General features: G+C 31.8%; 2 protein-coding genes across 23 annotated transcripts in view; one reads left to right on the top strand and one right to left on the bottom strand.

The window, feature by feature from the left end:
• Positions 1-16480, bottom strand: part of trol (terribly reduced optic lobes) — a 188114-nt gene that overhangs the window by 142968 nt on the left and 28666 nt on the right. The window lies entirely within an intron of this gene.
• LOC139100994 (alpha-tocopherol transfer protein-like) lies at positions 8185-9221 on the top strand. Its single transcript, XM_070653817.1, has 2 exons — positions 8185-8347; positions 8407-9221. Exons 1-2 carry the CDS (start codon positions 8212-8214, stop codon positions 9159-9161), a joined length of 891 nt encoding a protein of 296 aa, XP_070509918.1. The 5' UTR covers positions 8185-8211; the 3' UTR covers positions 9162-9221.

Raw genomic sequence — 16480 nt, 5'->3', positions numbered from 1 at the left:
TTATCGAAACCAATACTGAGACTTCAAGTGAATTCTTCAATATATCTCGAGATCGGAAGCGGCAAATCTTGGTTTAAATCTCAAGAACCCTTAGCTGAGTCGTTATTTCAGTTCAAATTCAATTTAATATTAGAAAATATATTGGACAGGAACAGATTAGGTCTAGACTCGCAATTGATTGTTCTTCGAATCATATCCACCAATATCCTTAGTAAACAGTCCAGAACTCGAAGTCGACTCGTATTTTGTATAAAAAGTTTACTCGAGTCAACTTGATTCCATATAAAATTCAAGTCAACATCACACTCTGCTCTACTCTAACCAAAACATCTCCTACATCAACCATGAATTAAAAATATTCGACCTTTTTTGCTTAAAACAACTTGTTAAGTAAAGAAAAGTGAAATTTAAATAAACAAACCATCAAAAAAAATTAGATTGAAGAAAGATTTACATCATTCTAGAGTGGCAAAAAGAAAATTTTCACTAAATCAACTGCACAATTTTAATTTCTACACAGTGAAAAGTCAGATCTTTGAAACTTATAAACAGTTTTTGTGATCAAGTTTCCAAGAAAAAATTCTGATCTCATTTGTGCAAAAAAAAAACACATATTCACTTCTAAATTTTTTCATTCGCCAAGCGCGTGTTGATTTTAAGATTAAATAAGAAAATTTTTTGCAGAACCTACAAAAAAATAAACTGTAAGAACAGCAAGTGAGTTTTTTTGTTTGAAATGTGAGAATTGAAAAGTGAAATGTGGGTTATTGAGATCAGTGCAATAAGAAGTAACTTTTTTCTTTTGAAAAGGAAATTGAATAAGAAAAAATGGAAAAATAAAGAAATTTTCTTTCGCACATCTGCTCAATGTCTTTAAGAAATTTTCGCCACACTTTACCAATATATTATTTTAAAAGCAGGAAAAATTTCTAGGTCGGAGAGATGTTCAACATTTTAAATAAATTTATTGGAGTGTGAAATTATTGTCTTAGCCTTAAATGTGTTAAAATAGGATGTTTGTAATCCTCGAAGTTATATGGTGAGATTAATATTTAAAATTACGGAATTGCATCATCAAAAGATGTATATTTTTAAATATTTCTTGGACAGAGCAATGATACTCGACCAGATGTTTGGAAACTTATAATTAATATCATTTCTATGATTAAGTGACAATCCAAATGGCATCATGTTCGCCAGGGGTCCGGTAAGACGCAAAGTTACTCTGACGACACCATGAGGGAGGATTTCAATTAATTTTTGATGCTTTTGAAGTTAAGGATTCAGACGTCCCCCTTGATTCTTTGGCATATCGGCAATATTCTACATAATTATCGAGAAAATGGACTATAGTGGAAATTGAACCCATCAAATGACACAACAGTGATGCATATTCCCCGTGTGAAGAACTAGCCAATTGGCCACATAATGAGAAATTCTTTAATAAAATGTGGATAAAATGATGCTAAAGTCCATAACATCGGGCGACATAGAGACCCAGTGTACCTCATACAACGAAGTAAAGTAGGTTAATATTTATTAAAATCATGAACCTTTCCCTTTTATGTAACTAATTGATCTCTATCAGTTCCACAAGCTTATCTTTCCAAACCCTAAAAATTCTAAAATCTTGATTGACATTTACTGCTTTCTAAATAACCAACTATCCTCAATATTTCATCAAAATCGCTGACAGAACTCCTCCATAAATCACATCTTCCAAGAAATCTTCACCTATCACATAAATCATTATGACATTCTAATTTAATTTGATCACAATAAATAATAAAAAATTTATTCAAAAAAAAATCCATAAACGAAATTTTTATATTTCCATTGACAACCAATTATCGTTAATAATTTTTGTGCACATATTTACTCATGTTTACAGAACTCAATCAACCATGAATTCATTAGCTTGTAGATTTCGTGTATAAAGCTAACAATAAGATGTTTTGTGATGTCATTTAAGATAGTAACAAAAAATAAAGATTCATAATGTAAAAGATTAACGATTAGATTGAATATTTAATGATATATGTAAATGTCGCCTTATTGACTAGCAGCGTAAAGACGTCTGGTAGACCGGAACGACATATAAAGTTGAAGGCAAAAAATCTTTACGAATCTTAATCACATGATTGATGCTTTAATGAGCTTTATTTCTTTTGTGTCTGAAGCGCACACTTAAAATGCATTAAGTTACATCATATATCGGAGGATTTTCATCAAATTTGATAAATTTTATTGTGTATTTAATTTAAATATTAAACAGTAAGCTAAGATCAGGACAAATATAAATATAACAAGTTTATTTATTGACATTAAATTGTCAACTTCTGACAATAATGTTGATATTTGGCAAATATTTTTGTTTCTCAATCGACACAAAAGTTTAAACAGTCACATTTAAGATGATAATATTTTAGGTTTTTGAGAAACACGAGGTATTTTAAATATTTTTTTTAATGGTTTGGCGTGTGAATTTATTTACTTCCTTAGAGACAATGAGGATGTTTACTTAAATGAGAATGCTTATGAATAAAATTGAATTTTTTTGATTTTATGAGCAACATCGGGAATCACAATGTGTTAGGGATAGAATTGGGATTATTCCACGAAAAACCCTAGAAAATTGAAGATTTGTTCCAAAAAAAGGGGTAAAAGAATTTGAATTTGAACCTGAGTACGCTGGGTAGTCTGAATACGCTGAAAGTACGCTCCTAGTTCTGAATGTTGACATTGATGGACTAAGATGGATTTAAAGCAACCTTATTGGGTGAATACGCACAGAATTTACGGAAAAAGAAAGAACATCAGTTAATGAAAACGGGTATGGACCTTACAAGACCCTTCTAGCTATGTCATTATTGATTGATTCTCAAGCTACCGTTAAAAAAACTCACGCGATCTGAGAAACTTAATTACATTCTGATTCTAAAACAATTTCCGAATAGCACACGGCGACTAAGGTCAGACACTCCAAAAGTACAGTACTGTACTCACTGTATGTTCATATAAATTCATTCATATATAAAATAAAAAATACTTTCATATAAAATCATTAAGTACAGTAAGTACAGTACTGTACTTTAGAAGTGTCTGAACCTTACAAGTAGATTAACCAATCAAAAACCTGACACCAGGCTTGTACTGTCCTTTGAAGTGTTTGACGATTACAAGTCGGTTAATTAATCCAAAATCCGGCACCAGGCTTCTGTGATCCTGTTCTAATAAAGTGTCAAAATCAAACTAAATCCAGCACCAAGTCAAATTCACCCCAACCTGGTGTCTGATTTTTGATCCATTAACCGATTTGTGCTTTTCAGAATTATCATTAAGAACTCAAAACCAATCCAATTCTCTTAATTTCCTCAAAATTATCATTATCAGCATGAAAGCAAAATGTCATGCCGTTAATTTAGCATAAAAAAGATATAATCACCATAATTCCTTAACTCAATTTAAAGCTTTTATTTTTCTGTCGGCATTCTGTATGCGATATATGGACAAAATCACCGAGCATCATTAGCAATGCTAATTTCACAACAAATATTGCACGTTTGTTGATATAAAGATGAATGAAAATGAATTCACAAATATAAATAAGCATTTTAAGTGGAATGATGTAATTTAAAAAAAAAAGGTGAATAATTTTTGGAACAATCCTTTCGCTTTTTAAAAACATTTTCTTTTGTTATGAAAATTTAACTAAAATATTTACAAAAAATTCTTTGTTGAAGTACATTAAGCTAATGTGGTGAGAATTTCTGTATTTGAGGATGGTTTGCAGATAATAAATGATATTTAAACAGACACGCCAGAAATTTTATGGGAATTTGAGATTTTTATCGCAATTTGAAACTTTGTATTTTTAGCATTTTTCAAATGCAAAAATTTTCTCTTGCTTGACTCACTAAAGGTGAAGGAGAATGATTGATTTGCGGCTGGACAGACAACAGAAATCATTTTCTCTTCTTTTTTCATATCCAGAATGATAAATTAAACTAGAAGATTTCGAATGTTGCGGTTTCTTTTTTTGTGCATTGATTTTTGATACTTTTTGGTCAATAAGCTTCTAATAATCAACCTGTTTGATAATGACAGCAATCACTCATTGGTCAGCATTAGTTTGAGTATTATCAATAAGAAGATTGTGATTAATTTTGAATTTTGTGATCTTTTGATGAATTGAATTTGAATTGAATCTAGATTTGGTATTTTTGATGCTTTTTTAAATTATTGAATTGATGGATGTAATTAAGATTATAATTTAGGTTGTTCAGGCAGCCATGTAGATCAAGTTGACGAAGTGACGACTAGGAACTACTCAAGACAGTAACGGACTCGGTTACATGATCCTTGCGTTTATAAAGCATCGATATGTCGCTGTATAAGCGGTAAGAAGTAAAGTTGACCTAATTTTAACGTGACGGCTGAATTAAATCAAATTTTTCGTAGGAAAATGCAGTTTGCTGCATTGTGTTGCTCGGGTAGGCTTGGTATGCATCCCAATTGTCCATTACCAATTTCCCACAGTCTACTATGAATGAAGACTAGGTTGCATCTGCAAAATCATCTCCACAGCGCAAAATACCACCCAAAAATGACCACCGCATCATAAAAATACATTTCATTATTTTCATTACACAATCCAAAAATATAAAAAAAATTGTTTATCTTTTTTTGCCATCGCTATCATTTCACGTGTTCACATTAGTAAATATTTGTCGGAATTCTTCCTCTTCTCGTTTTTTTTTCCTTTATTTATCCTTCCTCTTTGCGCTCTTGGTAGAAATACAACACAGAAAAAAAAATCAATGCTACTCAAACACACAAAAAAAGAGCACTTGAACATCATTCTTGACTTTTTTTTGTACTTGAACAACTTTGTTGTCTGAATGACTGTGGGATTTGAGGCTTTTTTGGGAAATTTTTTGGAGAGGAATTTAAAGTCGGATTTCAAGTCGAATTTGTCATTATTTTTAGAATTTAATGGAAAATTTCTAAATTCTTAAAAATCCTCAAATTCTAAATTGCAAGCCACAATTCATAATGAATTCATTCATATCATAAATGTCAAATTACAATCAGCACATACAGCACAATTTTTTTCGCTATTATCGATTTTTATGCATTTAGAATATTTATTTTCAAGGTATTCAACAAGTATTGAATAACGCGAATCATTTTTCTTCCACAAAATGTAGTCTATGCATCATTTATGCATAAAATGAATAAAAAAAAATACAAAATAAAAACGTAAAAAGTAATCGCTTACGTGTGCATGAATAGATTTGTGGCAGTGAAAGAAGAGAAGAAAAGAAGTTTATTGACATTTTTGCCTTTGAAGACAATATTACTCAAGTGAGCGAGAGAATGCGGAGGGAATAATTTTTTTTTGTAATCGAGCAGAAAAATTCCCTTTTTGGATGCAAATCATGTCAACAATAAATTCTAGTTTATATTGGCATGTCTAAATATCTATTTTATTTTATCGAAAGTCGTGAAAACTATTCTTCATTTTTCAAGGCAAAGGTAGTTTGCTGATTTATGAATTTTAAAGTATTTTGTGAGCAGTGGTTGGACAGGATCCCGGATAGCACAAGTGAGAGGATTTAGAGTAGTTTTATCCAGCCACGACCAAGATCGCACGTAGCATCCGACACACAATTTGGATAACACTGATCTAGAGCTAGACGGGCCTAACTTCGGTATACAGCTGGGTTAATCTTGTATTTTATCGTTGGATCTTCATGCTAGAACAGACAAGGAGCATTTTCAATTATATCTATTGAGGTATACCCATGAGGAAGCTCATTTGGATGAGTATACCTTGCCCATTGTCTGTTAAGCCATCAGTATTACCAATCTGAATCTAAAGCTTCAATTCTACTTCCACCAGTCCCTCATTGTTCAACTCTAACCATTCATGTATCATCCGGGATTAAAATTCCAAGAAAATACTGAAAACCGTGACTATTTGCTTTCAATTTCTCTTTTAATTCTTGCAGAAAAAATGAATAGAAAATGATAAGAAGTCAAAAAGGTTCTCCCATTTATTTGCAAAGTAATGTATTTAGAAGTGGGTTCATCTAGGCAGCATCATCTCTTAAGCTTTTGTCTCTTATGTACTTTAATATCTTCTTTCTTCAGCGGTGTAATGCTGTCAAGAAGTTGGGATTCAAGGGGAGGTAATTAGAGTTGGCTGGAGTAAGCTGATAAGAGGTGTCATATTAACACCAATTGTAATATTAAGCTGGAGTAAGCAAGTAATAAGGGAATTAAGAATTGGAAGAGTATGTATAAGTGGTCTAGTAAGGTGCAAATCTATTCAATAATCAGCAGACAGTAAGTATTTGTCGCGACACATGATAGCATGGCACATGGCACATGGTAACATGGCACATGGTAACATGGTAACATGGCACACAGTAACATTGCACATGGTAACATGGTAACATGGTAACATGACACATGGCAACATGGCACATGGCTCATGACACATGGTAACATGGCTCATGGCACATGGTAACATGGCACACAGTAACATTGCACATTGTAACATGGCACATGGTAACATGACACATGGTAACATGGCACAAGGTAACATGCCGCATGGTAACATGACACATGGTAACATGGCACATGGGACCTTTTGAGCGTACTTACTGCCTAATTGGGACAGAATCAAATATGCTGATAGCACAGAAGCTTCCAAAGCATCTACAACACTTCCAGCTCACATTTCCCACCCAATTCCCATCCCTTGCCAAAATTCTCCTTCATTCTCTCGTTTTTCTATCCCATTTTTTGTACCTTAATATCTTTGTATGAATATCTCAATGCAATAAATAATGATAGAAGTAGTGAATATTAAAATGTACTTACAAATACACACACACATATGTCTGTGCGACTTAACGTGAGTAATTTATGTAGGCAGTTAACTGCTTGATTCCACCATTTCTTCATGCTTCTTTTCGAATCTTTCAACTTTTATTTTCAATCTTCCATGAACTTTTGATCATTTGATTGAATTAAATACTACCATTTGTGGTACGGAGTATGAAAAATTATAATTGCAGTGATTTAAGTCGAGACATGCTGTGGCGTGATGCATTTATGTATGGATAGTAATAAAAGTATTATAAAATATGTTAAATAGTGTGACGAAGAATCAAGTCATCGATGTTATTTAAATGCAACCTGTAGGAGACATTGAGGTGACTTGAAATGGGGACAAACAGTTTATTATGCTTTTATGACTTTAAGATGAATATATAGGAAGTCAGAATTTATCGGTTAATCGATTTATTCAGATTGCAAAAGCAGTTTTAACCAGAAATATTGAAAATTGTTAGTCAAATTAATCATTTTTATTATTAGATTACTGCTTATGCTTAGTAATTATTGACACTCTCGTAAACCAAGCCATTAATTAATTATGAATATAATTAACAAAACTGCAAATAAGTTAATGACTAGAAATGTGATTAAGTAGATGCTCGTGTTTGCATTAGAAGTGCATTTGACCCGGAAGTCCCCTCCCAGGCTCCCCTTCCCTCTGATGCTCGTTAATCCATAATCCTTTTATTACCAGCCCCCGATTAACCCCACCTGATTAACTCATTAACAATTTTAATAACCAAATCAAGTTAGAACTAGCAAGTCATAAAATCTCAGTATGAAAAAATTTCAATTATTCTAAATTACCGGAAAGAAATGAAAAATCGATGAGATGTGTATAATATAGTTCAATTACTTCGTATTGTGCTTTATCATTACTTCAAATTAGACTTATTAACACACACAAGTGTATTGAATCGTGATTCTATGACTAGAACTGGATTTCCCATTTTGACCGAGTGACACAGTTCGGGGAAGCGTCAAAATCAGGTTGAAATCAGCCGTCACGGAGGCGTCAAGGTAGCATTGAGTCTCACCGTTAATATGGCGACGCAGCGGTGACCTTCCGAGCATGCTATGCTGCTCGGGACAGATTTCCCAATAGAATTATAAACAAGATTCTTAGAATAATTAATTCACGATTTTATCTCACAGCATTTATTAATTTTATTCACAAATACAACCAGATAGAATGTTTTCGTGATTTTTTTTATAATTTATTTGTTGCACATTTTCAAAATAATCTCTCAGTCAGCTTTCGTCACTTGACATATCCAGTAACATAAATAATAAAATAAAAAAATGTCTGAATTGAGTTCATTTTTCACAGAAAAAGCTAAAATTAATTTTGGTGAAGATGAAAGTCGTAAGAGTCAGTCATTGGCGCAGTTTAGAGAGTGGATTAGTAAACATCCGTTTATTAAAAGATGCAATCCAAGTAAGATAAATATTTATTAATAATAATTTAAATTAAATTTCAATTTATTTTATGTATAGCCGATGCTCATCTACTCGCGCACCTCCGTTGCTGTAAATATTCAATGACAAATGCATTCGAACAGTTTGAAAAATGTCTTGTGTTTATCAAAACACATGAAGATTGGTTCAAATTGTCAGATGAGGATTACGAGCGTGCATTACAACTTTATGAAGCTGGATTTATCAAAATAATGAAGAAAAGGGACGCAGAGGGACGCAGAAATGCCGTTTTTACGAGTAGTCTTGGCGATCCAAATAAATTTAATGGCGATGATGTAATGAACTTGCAATGTATTTTATTTCCGATGTTAATTAGTGAAGAGGAAACTCAAATTTGTGGAATGAACTATATTAATAGCTGCAAAAATACAACAGTTAGCCATTTATCACTATTATCGATGAAAAAATCATTCGATGCGTTGACTAACCTCAAAGTTTTTCCACTGAGTGTTAAAAATATTATCATCATTGGTGTGCCACAATTTGCTGCACAGGCAGTAAATATGATGAAATATTTATTAACGGATAAAATGAAGAAGAGATTTCATGTTGTTAATGATGTATCGGAATTAGACGATGAGAGTGTTAAGGCAGCTTTTAATGATGACTGTGGGGACAAGGAAGTCGAGAATATTCGAGAGTTAGTCAAAACGTATTCAGAGTATTATAAGATTTTAATGGATTTTGATATTGATATGGAAAAAGCTAGTGCAAGTAAAAATGTGAAAAGTTTTGAAAATGTCGGAAGCTTCCGGAAACTTGAGATTGATTAGGAATGTTGTAGATTGTTTTTATGGATAAATTTGTGATAATAAGGTTAAACTGTTTAAGATGGTGATAAACTGTTTTTGTGGAATTTTAAGAGTTCTTCCATTTTTTAAAATTTAAAAATAATTTAAATCACCCCAGACAAGTACAATCATTGCTTAAATGCGTAGAAAAACTTACAAAAATTTGTAAAAAAAATTTAATTTAATTTAATAAAATTTCTAATTTTTTAAAAAAAAACTTTAAAAGTTTTTAAATAAATTTAAAAAAATTTAACAAATTTATAAAAATTTAGTTTTAAAAAATTTAGGTTAAAATTAAAAATTTAATCTAAAAAATTTTTAAATTTTAAAAATTGATAAATTTTCTAAAAAACTGAAAAATTTAAAAATTGAAAAAACTTTAAAAAAAATTTAAAAAATAAAATAAATTTTAAAAACTTAGGAATTTTAAAAAAAATTTAAAATTCAATGAAAATTAAAAAAAAGTCTAAATTTATTTTAAAACTCTAAACAAAATCTCACTTTTCTCACATAACGAGAAAAAAGTTGAAAATGCAAATAACATTTCCGTGTATGATTCCATGACGTCAAAAAACCAGTTTCACCGAATCAATCTATAATTAATTACATACTGTTTTTGTTGATAGACTTTTAAACGAATTAAAACTTGTGCAATAAAACTAGCAAAATTGACCTTTAGCATTTTGTCATTACTTTAATAAAATTAATCTATCGAGAGATTTTACACTAAACATTGTATAACTTATACAATGTTTTATGCAAAATTTAGTTATTTACAATAAATTAAGAACGAGGATTAGTAATGATGATATTGAAAACTTGAAAATTAAAATGTAATTGCCATTATTAATCATATGCAAAAAATGAAATAATTAAAGCAATACTAAAAGCTTTCTAGAATCATAAATTAAAAGTGTATATTAAAGCCGAGTACCGTTTTAAGTCGATTATAAGATACTGAATTATCGTACGATAATTATTGCATGATTATGAGATAGGATAATCCGTTAGATAATCAAATTATCGAGCAAAGGTAGATATTGTCGTGCAAATATTCTGTTATGTGTATTTTCCTGGAAAGCGCACGACGTAGAAATGATCGAAATTTAGCACTAGGTCAAGGTGACACTGGTGTCATACTAAATTTGATGAGTTCTGAACTCAGGCAAGAGTTGAGTAGGTATGAGCCGGATTATAGGCACCAGGTCAACGTGACACTGGGTTTAGGTTAGATTCGCTGATATCCGGCATCAGGACAGAGTCATGTTGACCAAAGCAGGATTTTTAACTATTTCTACGGTATGCCTACCGGTATGAAGCATGGAATAGAATATAAAGGATCATTGCGGTTCTTAAACTTAAAATTCTTAGCCCTGGCTCTTGATTTGAACTATTGAGGACCTCAAAACCCTCAAAATAGACCAGAGTTCAATGTCGACTAGGATTTTGTATGGAAAATTCGACCAGATTCGACCCAATTTCATATAAAATTCGACTAAAATTCAAATAAAACAACCAAATTCCTCATACCTTTCAAAAAAATCAGAACTTTTTACAAAAGCCTTTAATTTATCTCCCAAAACTTATCCATCCATTTCACAAAACAAACCAAAATAAAACCGCTTCATTCATCTGCATCCATCGAATTCAATGACTTATTTAAAATTTTGATTGCCAATGCTCTTATAAAGATAAAATGACACAAACGGAACCAATGACATGAATTGATTTGCTTCTTTTTATCTCCACATTTAATGTGATTCATTCATTTGATTTATTGTTCATTTTTACGGTACAATAATAAATATATACAAATACTCAAATCTCTCCCATAATTGGAACTGACTCTTGAACTAAAAAAAATACGCTTCATTGAGGAATCAAATTTCCAAAAATTATGCAACAACAACAACAAAGTGAAGATCGTTTTTTTGTGAATGAAGAGTCAAAACTGCTCAATTACCACGCTACTTCAATTATCACAAATTTACAACAAATAATGAGTTACCCACACATCACGCACAATTGTCATCATTATGGGTATTGATCTTACATATTACGAATTTGGCGCCTTTTGTTCAATTTATTGGATCATCAATTTAATAGTTATGGGATCAAAGAATTTTAAGTGCCGCGACCATTCAAGGCTGTTAAAAAATTTTCAGACATGATTTTTATCGATTTTTCTACTTAAATAGTAATACTTTAAAATTGTCAATTACTACTCGTGTTTTTGGCCTTTTTTACAAATGTATCCAATTAACTTAAAATAACTTCCAATTTCCGTTCAAACTCAACACATTGTGTCGTCGTCAAGATTAAAAAATATTTTTTCATCCAGTTTTACTCCTCAAAAAATTACTTGCAAATGTGATGTTATTAATAAATTGAGCAGCATGGAATTACTGTTATTATGCTAATTTGCAAATTGTATATACAATGAAACACGACGCACTTCAGTTCATGATTTCTTTTGATATATTCTTCCGTTTCGTGAGGATTTTAAATTGTTCGGTTAGTAACGGAGGGGTTTGGACTCTTATAATGACTCAATGGGGTCGAGAACAACTGGCAGGGTGCCATGCGTGCCACAGCACACTTCAACACGGGGCAACACCTGTACTGAAGTGTGTGGTGGCATGCAAGCTACCCTGACTCAGAAAATGCGCTAATTCTAGTCTAGAGCTTCCCAAATGGACTTTTTGACCTTAAATTCCATTTCAAAGCATTCCAACCCAAAACATCAACTCATACCATAGCTCCAACCACTTTTTGGGAGTCTCCAGTAATTTCATTCGCATGTTCATGATAAATTTCATGAGCAGCCGGTCAACACACGTTGCCTATTGTTCACAATAACACAAGAATCTACTCAAAAAACATTTTTTTCAATTCTTATTCTCATTGAAATGATGTTCTTATCGCATCGTTGAATTTTTTCAGCATGTACTCCTTCCTTCTGGCCTTGCTTGCATAAGCAACTTAATGACCATTAAGATAATACGCGAAATGGCTACTTACATGGTGAAAAGTGTATAGAGAGGTAAGTAAAGTAAGGCAACAAGTGGAGATTTATGCAATAAAGAAGAAGCATAAAGGAAGAATAAAAGTGCACGAATGATGTCATGCAAAGCAGTAATAAGTTATTGTTCTATTTTTTTATTTTAGCCGGTTGATGTAATAACTGTAATTGAACTTCACAAAATAATATTAAATTAATTTTTCATGACTTAAGAGATATGATCGGAATGAATGAGAAGGAAAGAAGTCAGGGATTTATGGTTCTTGACTTTTTGGGTTGTATATTTTAATTTAACATTCCTGATTGGAATTGTTATGAGGTATGGAAGATCGGATGATGGTTTTTTAAGGAATTTTATCAAAATTTTGAATTTTAGTGCTGAAAAAATGCAGTTGAATGCTTTGGACTTCGGTTAATAACCAGTATAGGACAGTACTGACCACAAGCTCTAATTTTCCATGATTTTAATGAATCTTCCAGACCTCAAGTAGCCAAAGAGGTAGATAAGATCAAAGGTAGCCTAATAATGCAATGATAGACAGCCTGTTTAGCTCACGATCTACTTCATGACCCATTAGTAGCCAGCAATTGTTTCTTCGCAAAATTCTACTCATAAAACCCATCAATTCATGATTACAAATCCTCTTTATCTCAATCCGACCGATCAATCTCGAAACATTTATCCAAGCTTCTTTCACTTATTCAATTAATTTTCATCCATTTAAACACTCTCGAGATGATTATAGACCAGTCATCGGCAATAACTTTTCAATCAATATTGAAAATATTCTTATTCAATTCCTATTCGCAACTATGCAATTAATCTCACTTCATATTTATGATTATGAACACAGAAAAGCTATTAAAATTGCAGTCATAATCAAGTTAAGTCTTGGAAAAATAGAACGATAAGTTTTTTAATTATTTTTAAGTATAGATGACCTCAGCGTTAGCTGGTAATGTGAAATGTATTAATCATCATTGCTTTCAATATTTCATTAATTTTAGTTATAGATTGTCGAAATATTAAACAAATAAGCTGTCAAAGAATTGAATGTTGTGGAGATCAGTGTTGGGCAAACTGTGTGCTGTGGCACATGAGCTTTATTTGAAATGTCATGAATCACATGTCGTATGTGGTCGTGACATGTCGTACGTCGTTTGATCGTGACTTACAACAAATGTGTGCCATGGCATAAAATAGGTTGTACAGCCCTGTCATAGTCAAATCCCATGAGTAGCTGATTAATTTAACAAAACGACAAAATCAATTTTTCATATGTGATGACTTAATACGTTAAATGTCCAAAATAGACAGCATGATGACACGTACAATTGTATGTCATTTTTCATATTTACCAGCTACTGATTTATCGTGTACAATGTTGATGCTAAAGACAATCAATGCCACTGTCAGTTAACATTGATACTGAAAAGTATATCCCACGCAACTCCTGTCATAGATATTCGCAAAGCATAATCAAGATTGATATAGAATAAAGTTCAATGAATTGTCGAAAAAAATTGTTCGTATTTTATAAATAAAATACGGGCAAAAAAGTATAAAATCGTGTGGCGATCACGTATGGTAACAGAGAAAAAGAAATTAAAAATTTAAATTTTTTTTCTTTCTTTTCTTTCTCGTGCTGACTCACTCAAGATTCTTTTTTATGTCTGTAAGATCCCCAGACGCGACGATGAAATCGTAGAGAAACATAACTTTTAATTAACACCATTAGTCGCTTTTTTTTTGTTTTCATTCTTTTGAGGTCGTGAGACGATTCTTCAATTTTTACTCTTCTTTACATTTCTCATGTAGTCGAACTGATGGTGATTATATTGGACATGAGTCTTAAGTAAAATTTAATGACTAGCGAATGTGTTTTGGCCTCTCCTTTTACTCACTGATCGCGCACCGGTTTTGCCGTTGATTGAATAAACATGGCAGATAATTTGCTAATTTTAATCTCATGCTAATTTCTATCTTTTCTTTTATTACAAATTGTGTGTGTGGCATGAAAAGCTGAGAAAATAAAAATTTTAATTACTAAATCGTTAATTTTCCTTCTTGATATTGAAAAATTCAATGGAAATTCAACATATGAGTAATGCTAAGCTGCTAGGGAATTTTTTAACTTTTGAGCATTTAATTCACTCCTTTCTTGTTATGATTAAATAATATGAAGCAAGTGTATACACTTCTCCTTAGTATTTGAAGGATTATGTTTCAAATTAAAATTGAGAATATTTTCTTAACTCAAAGTTTAAATGATGATGGCTTCCTGTCAAGTGTTTAACAGTTTATTTGATTTTTAATAAAATTATGTGATGAATATTTATTAAAATCACTCAACTTTTCATCCCATGGGGTTTAAAATTGTTCTGTGAAATGAAATTTTTGAAGGAGAATTTTTGGCGAAATTGACAAGGACTGTCAGCAGTTGAGAGCAAGTTGCTAATGTGATTTGCAAGCAGTGGCTAATTGATCGTTAATATTTCAGAATTTTGAAAGATTTTTATTGATTTTTGTTGAAAAATTGAATTTTAAAGTCATTTTTAAAGGGTATTTAATGGGTTTTTGACAAGCCACAAATTGCAAGAACAGGAAAGCTATCCCTGACAACACAAGGCAAAAAATGGCTGAAAACCCGGTTTCAGATCAGCATGACTTTGACCTCAAGCCAGATTCGATGAAATTCGGTCACAAGTCAGAGTCAAGTCGTCCTGGAACCGGATATTCGGTCATTTATACGCCGAGTAGCATGTTCCGAGTAGCAGAAAAGAATCAAAAATCCGACTCCAGAGCGACATGATTCTGACAATTCGGATTCAATTTAAATCCGGCACCAAGTCGGAGTCACGCTGTCCTGATTTCCGATTTAGGATTAACTAACCGACTTGTGCTATTCGGATATCAAATTTCTATTTTAATACAGACCAAACCTCTAAAAAACCCGCAAATAAACTCACTTCCGCTCCTTAAATTTATCATTTTATTATTTTCAAAATTTGCATAATTGAAAACAACATTTAAGATCTGTATCTGATACTTGAAATAAATAAACACTAAACAACTATCAACAAACATAAATCTTACAGTCTTAAGACTAAACAAACATGTAATCTCCTTAAAAATATGAACAAAATCATCCATATAAATTTAAAATTGTATCTCTTATCAATTTGTTATACACAAATCTATGTGAATTATTCAACAGATTTTATATTTCAAATTTGATTTATTTTCTTCCTCTTCGAGATCACAAGCTCAGTCAAAAAGAAGTCAAGATGAGTTAACAATATAAAATAAGCATAACAAAATAAATTTTTTTTAGTCGAGCAAATTTATGGCAAAATTTGTTAATTTTCTTCTCCTCGCTGCATGTGTTTCGCGGCTCAAGTGATATATGAGCTCGTCTTTCTTTTATTTTCTAGCTTATACAAAAAATTATCTCATGCAATAAAAACATGAGAAGTGTGAATCATTGTCGAGATAGCATCATCAATAAAAAATCTCAAAAAAAATCTAAAATGAGATCAGAAAGTATCTAAATTAAAGACGATGACTGCAAAAAGATCCTCAAAAAAAAATATTTAAATGAACAAGATTTTTTTGTTAACCCAAATCATCTATCCATCCATGCTGAGTGGGTCGAATTGTGTTCATATAAACAAGCTTAAAGAATTGTGTTTATAATAAAATAGAAATGCATGAAATATGATGACACTTTCCAATGAATTTGTTTTATTACGCTGCAATGCATAACTCGCTGAATAAACAAACAGCAGTGCCGAGCAGTAGAGTTGTAAGGAGGTTGTCAGTTTTTGACTCTGTGAGATGGTTTCTTATATATTATAGAGTAATAAAGAGTTTATGAGTTGCTCTTTGACTCAGAGAACTATTATGGAATGATATTTTTGTAACGGACTATCCACAGTGCATTATTGGTTGTGCAGTAGTTGGTTAGATACAAAAATGTATAACTTATACAAGACATTTTGCCATATAGTCGAGTAATCCCCGATGGCTCAGTGATAGGACATGTTAAGGGAAAAATCAGACGTAGGTTCGAGTTTCACTCGGGATCCGTCATTCGGAATTATATGTCTCCAAACTTTTCGAAACCGGCGTGATTTCGGTATGTTGCCAGATTTAATCCGAATCCGGTTGAAAAGACAGTGGTTCGTCCATCAAGCCGACCTAAAGACTGGATTTTTGATCAATTAACCGATTTTTAATATTTGGAAAGGTCGCAATTTACCATTAACACACAAAAAC

The sequence above is a fragment of the Chironomus tepperi genome, unplaced genomic scaffold (assembly GCF_022539635.2).
Source record: "Chironomus tepperi strain 1889 unplaced genomic scaffold, CSIRO-AGI_Ctep_v1 contig_73, whole genome shotgun sequence".
In the NCBI taxonomy this organism is placed as follows: Eukaryota; Metazoa; Arthropoda; class Insecta; order Diptera; family Chironomidae; genus Chironomus; species Chironomus tepperi.
The sequence above is the reverse complement of the archived record's forward strand: the minus strand, read 5'-3'. Positions and strand labels throughout refer to the sequence as shown.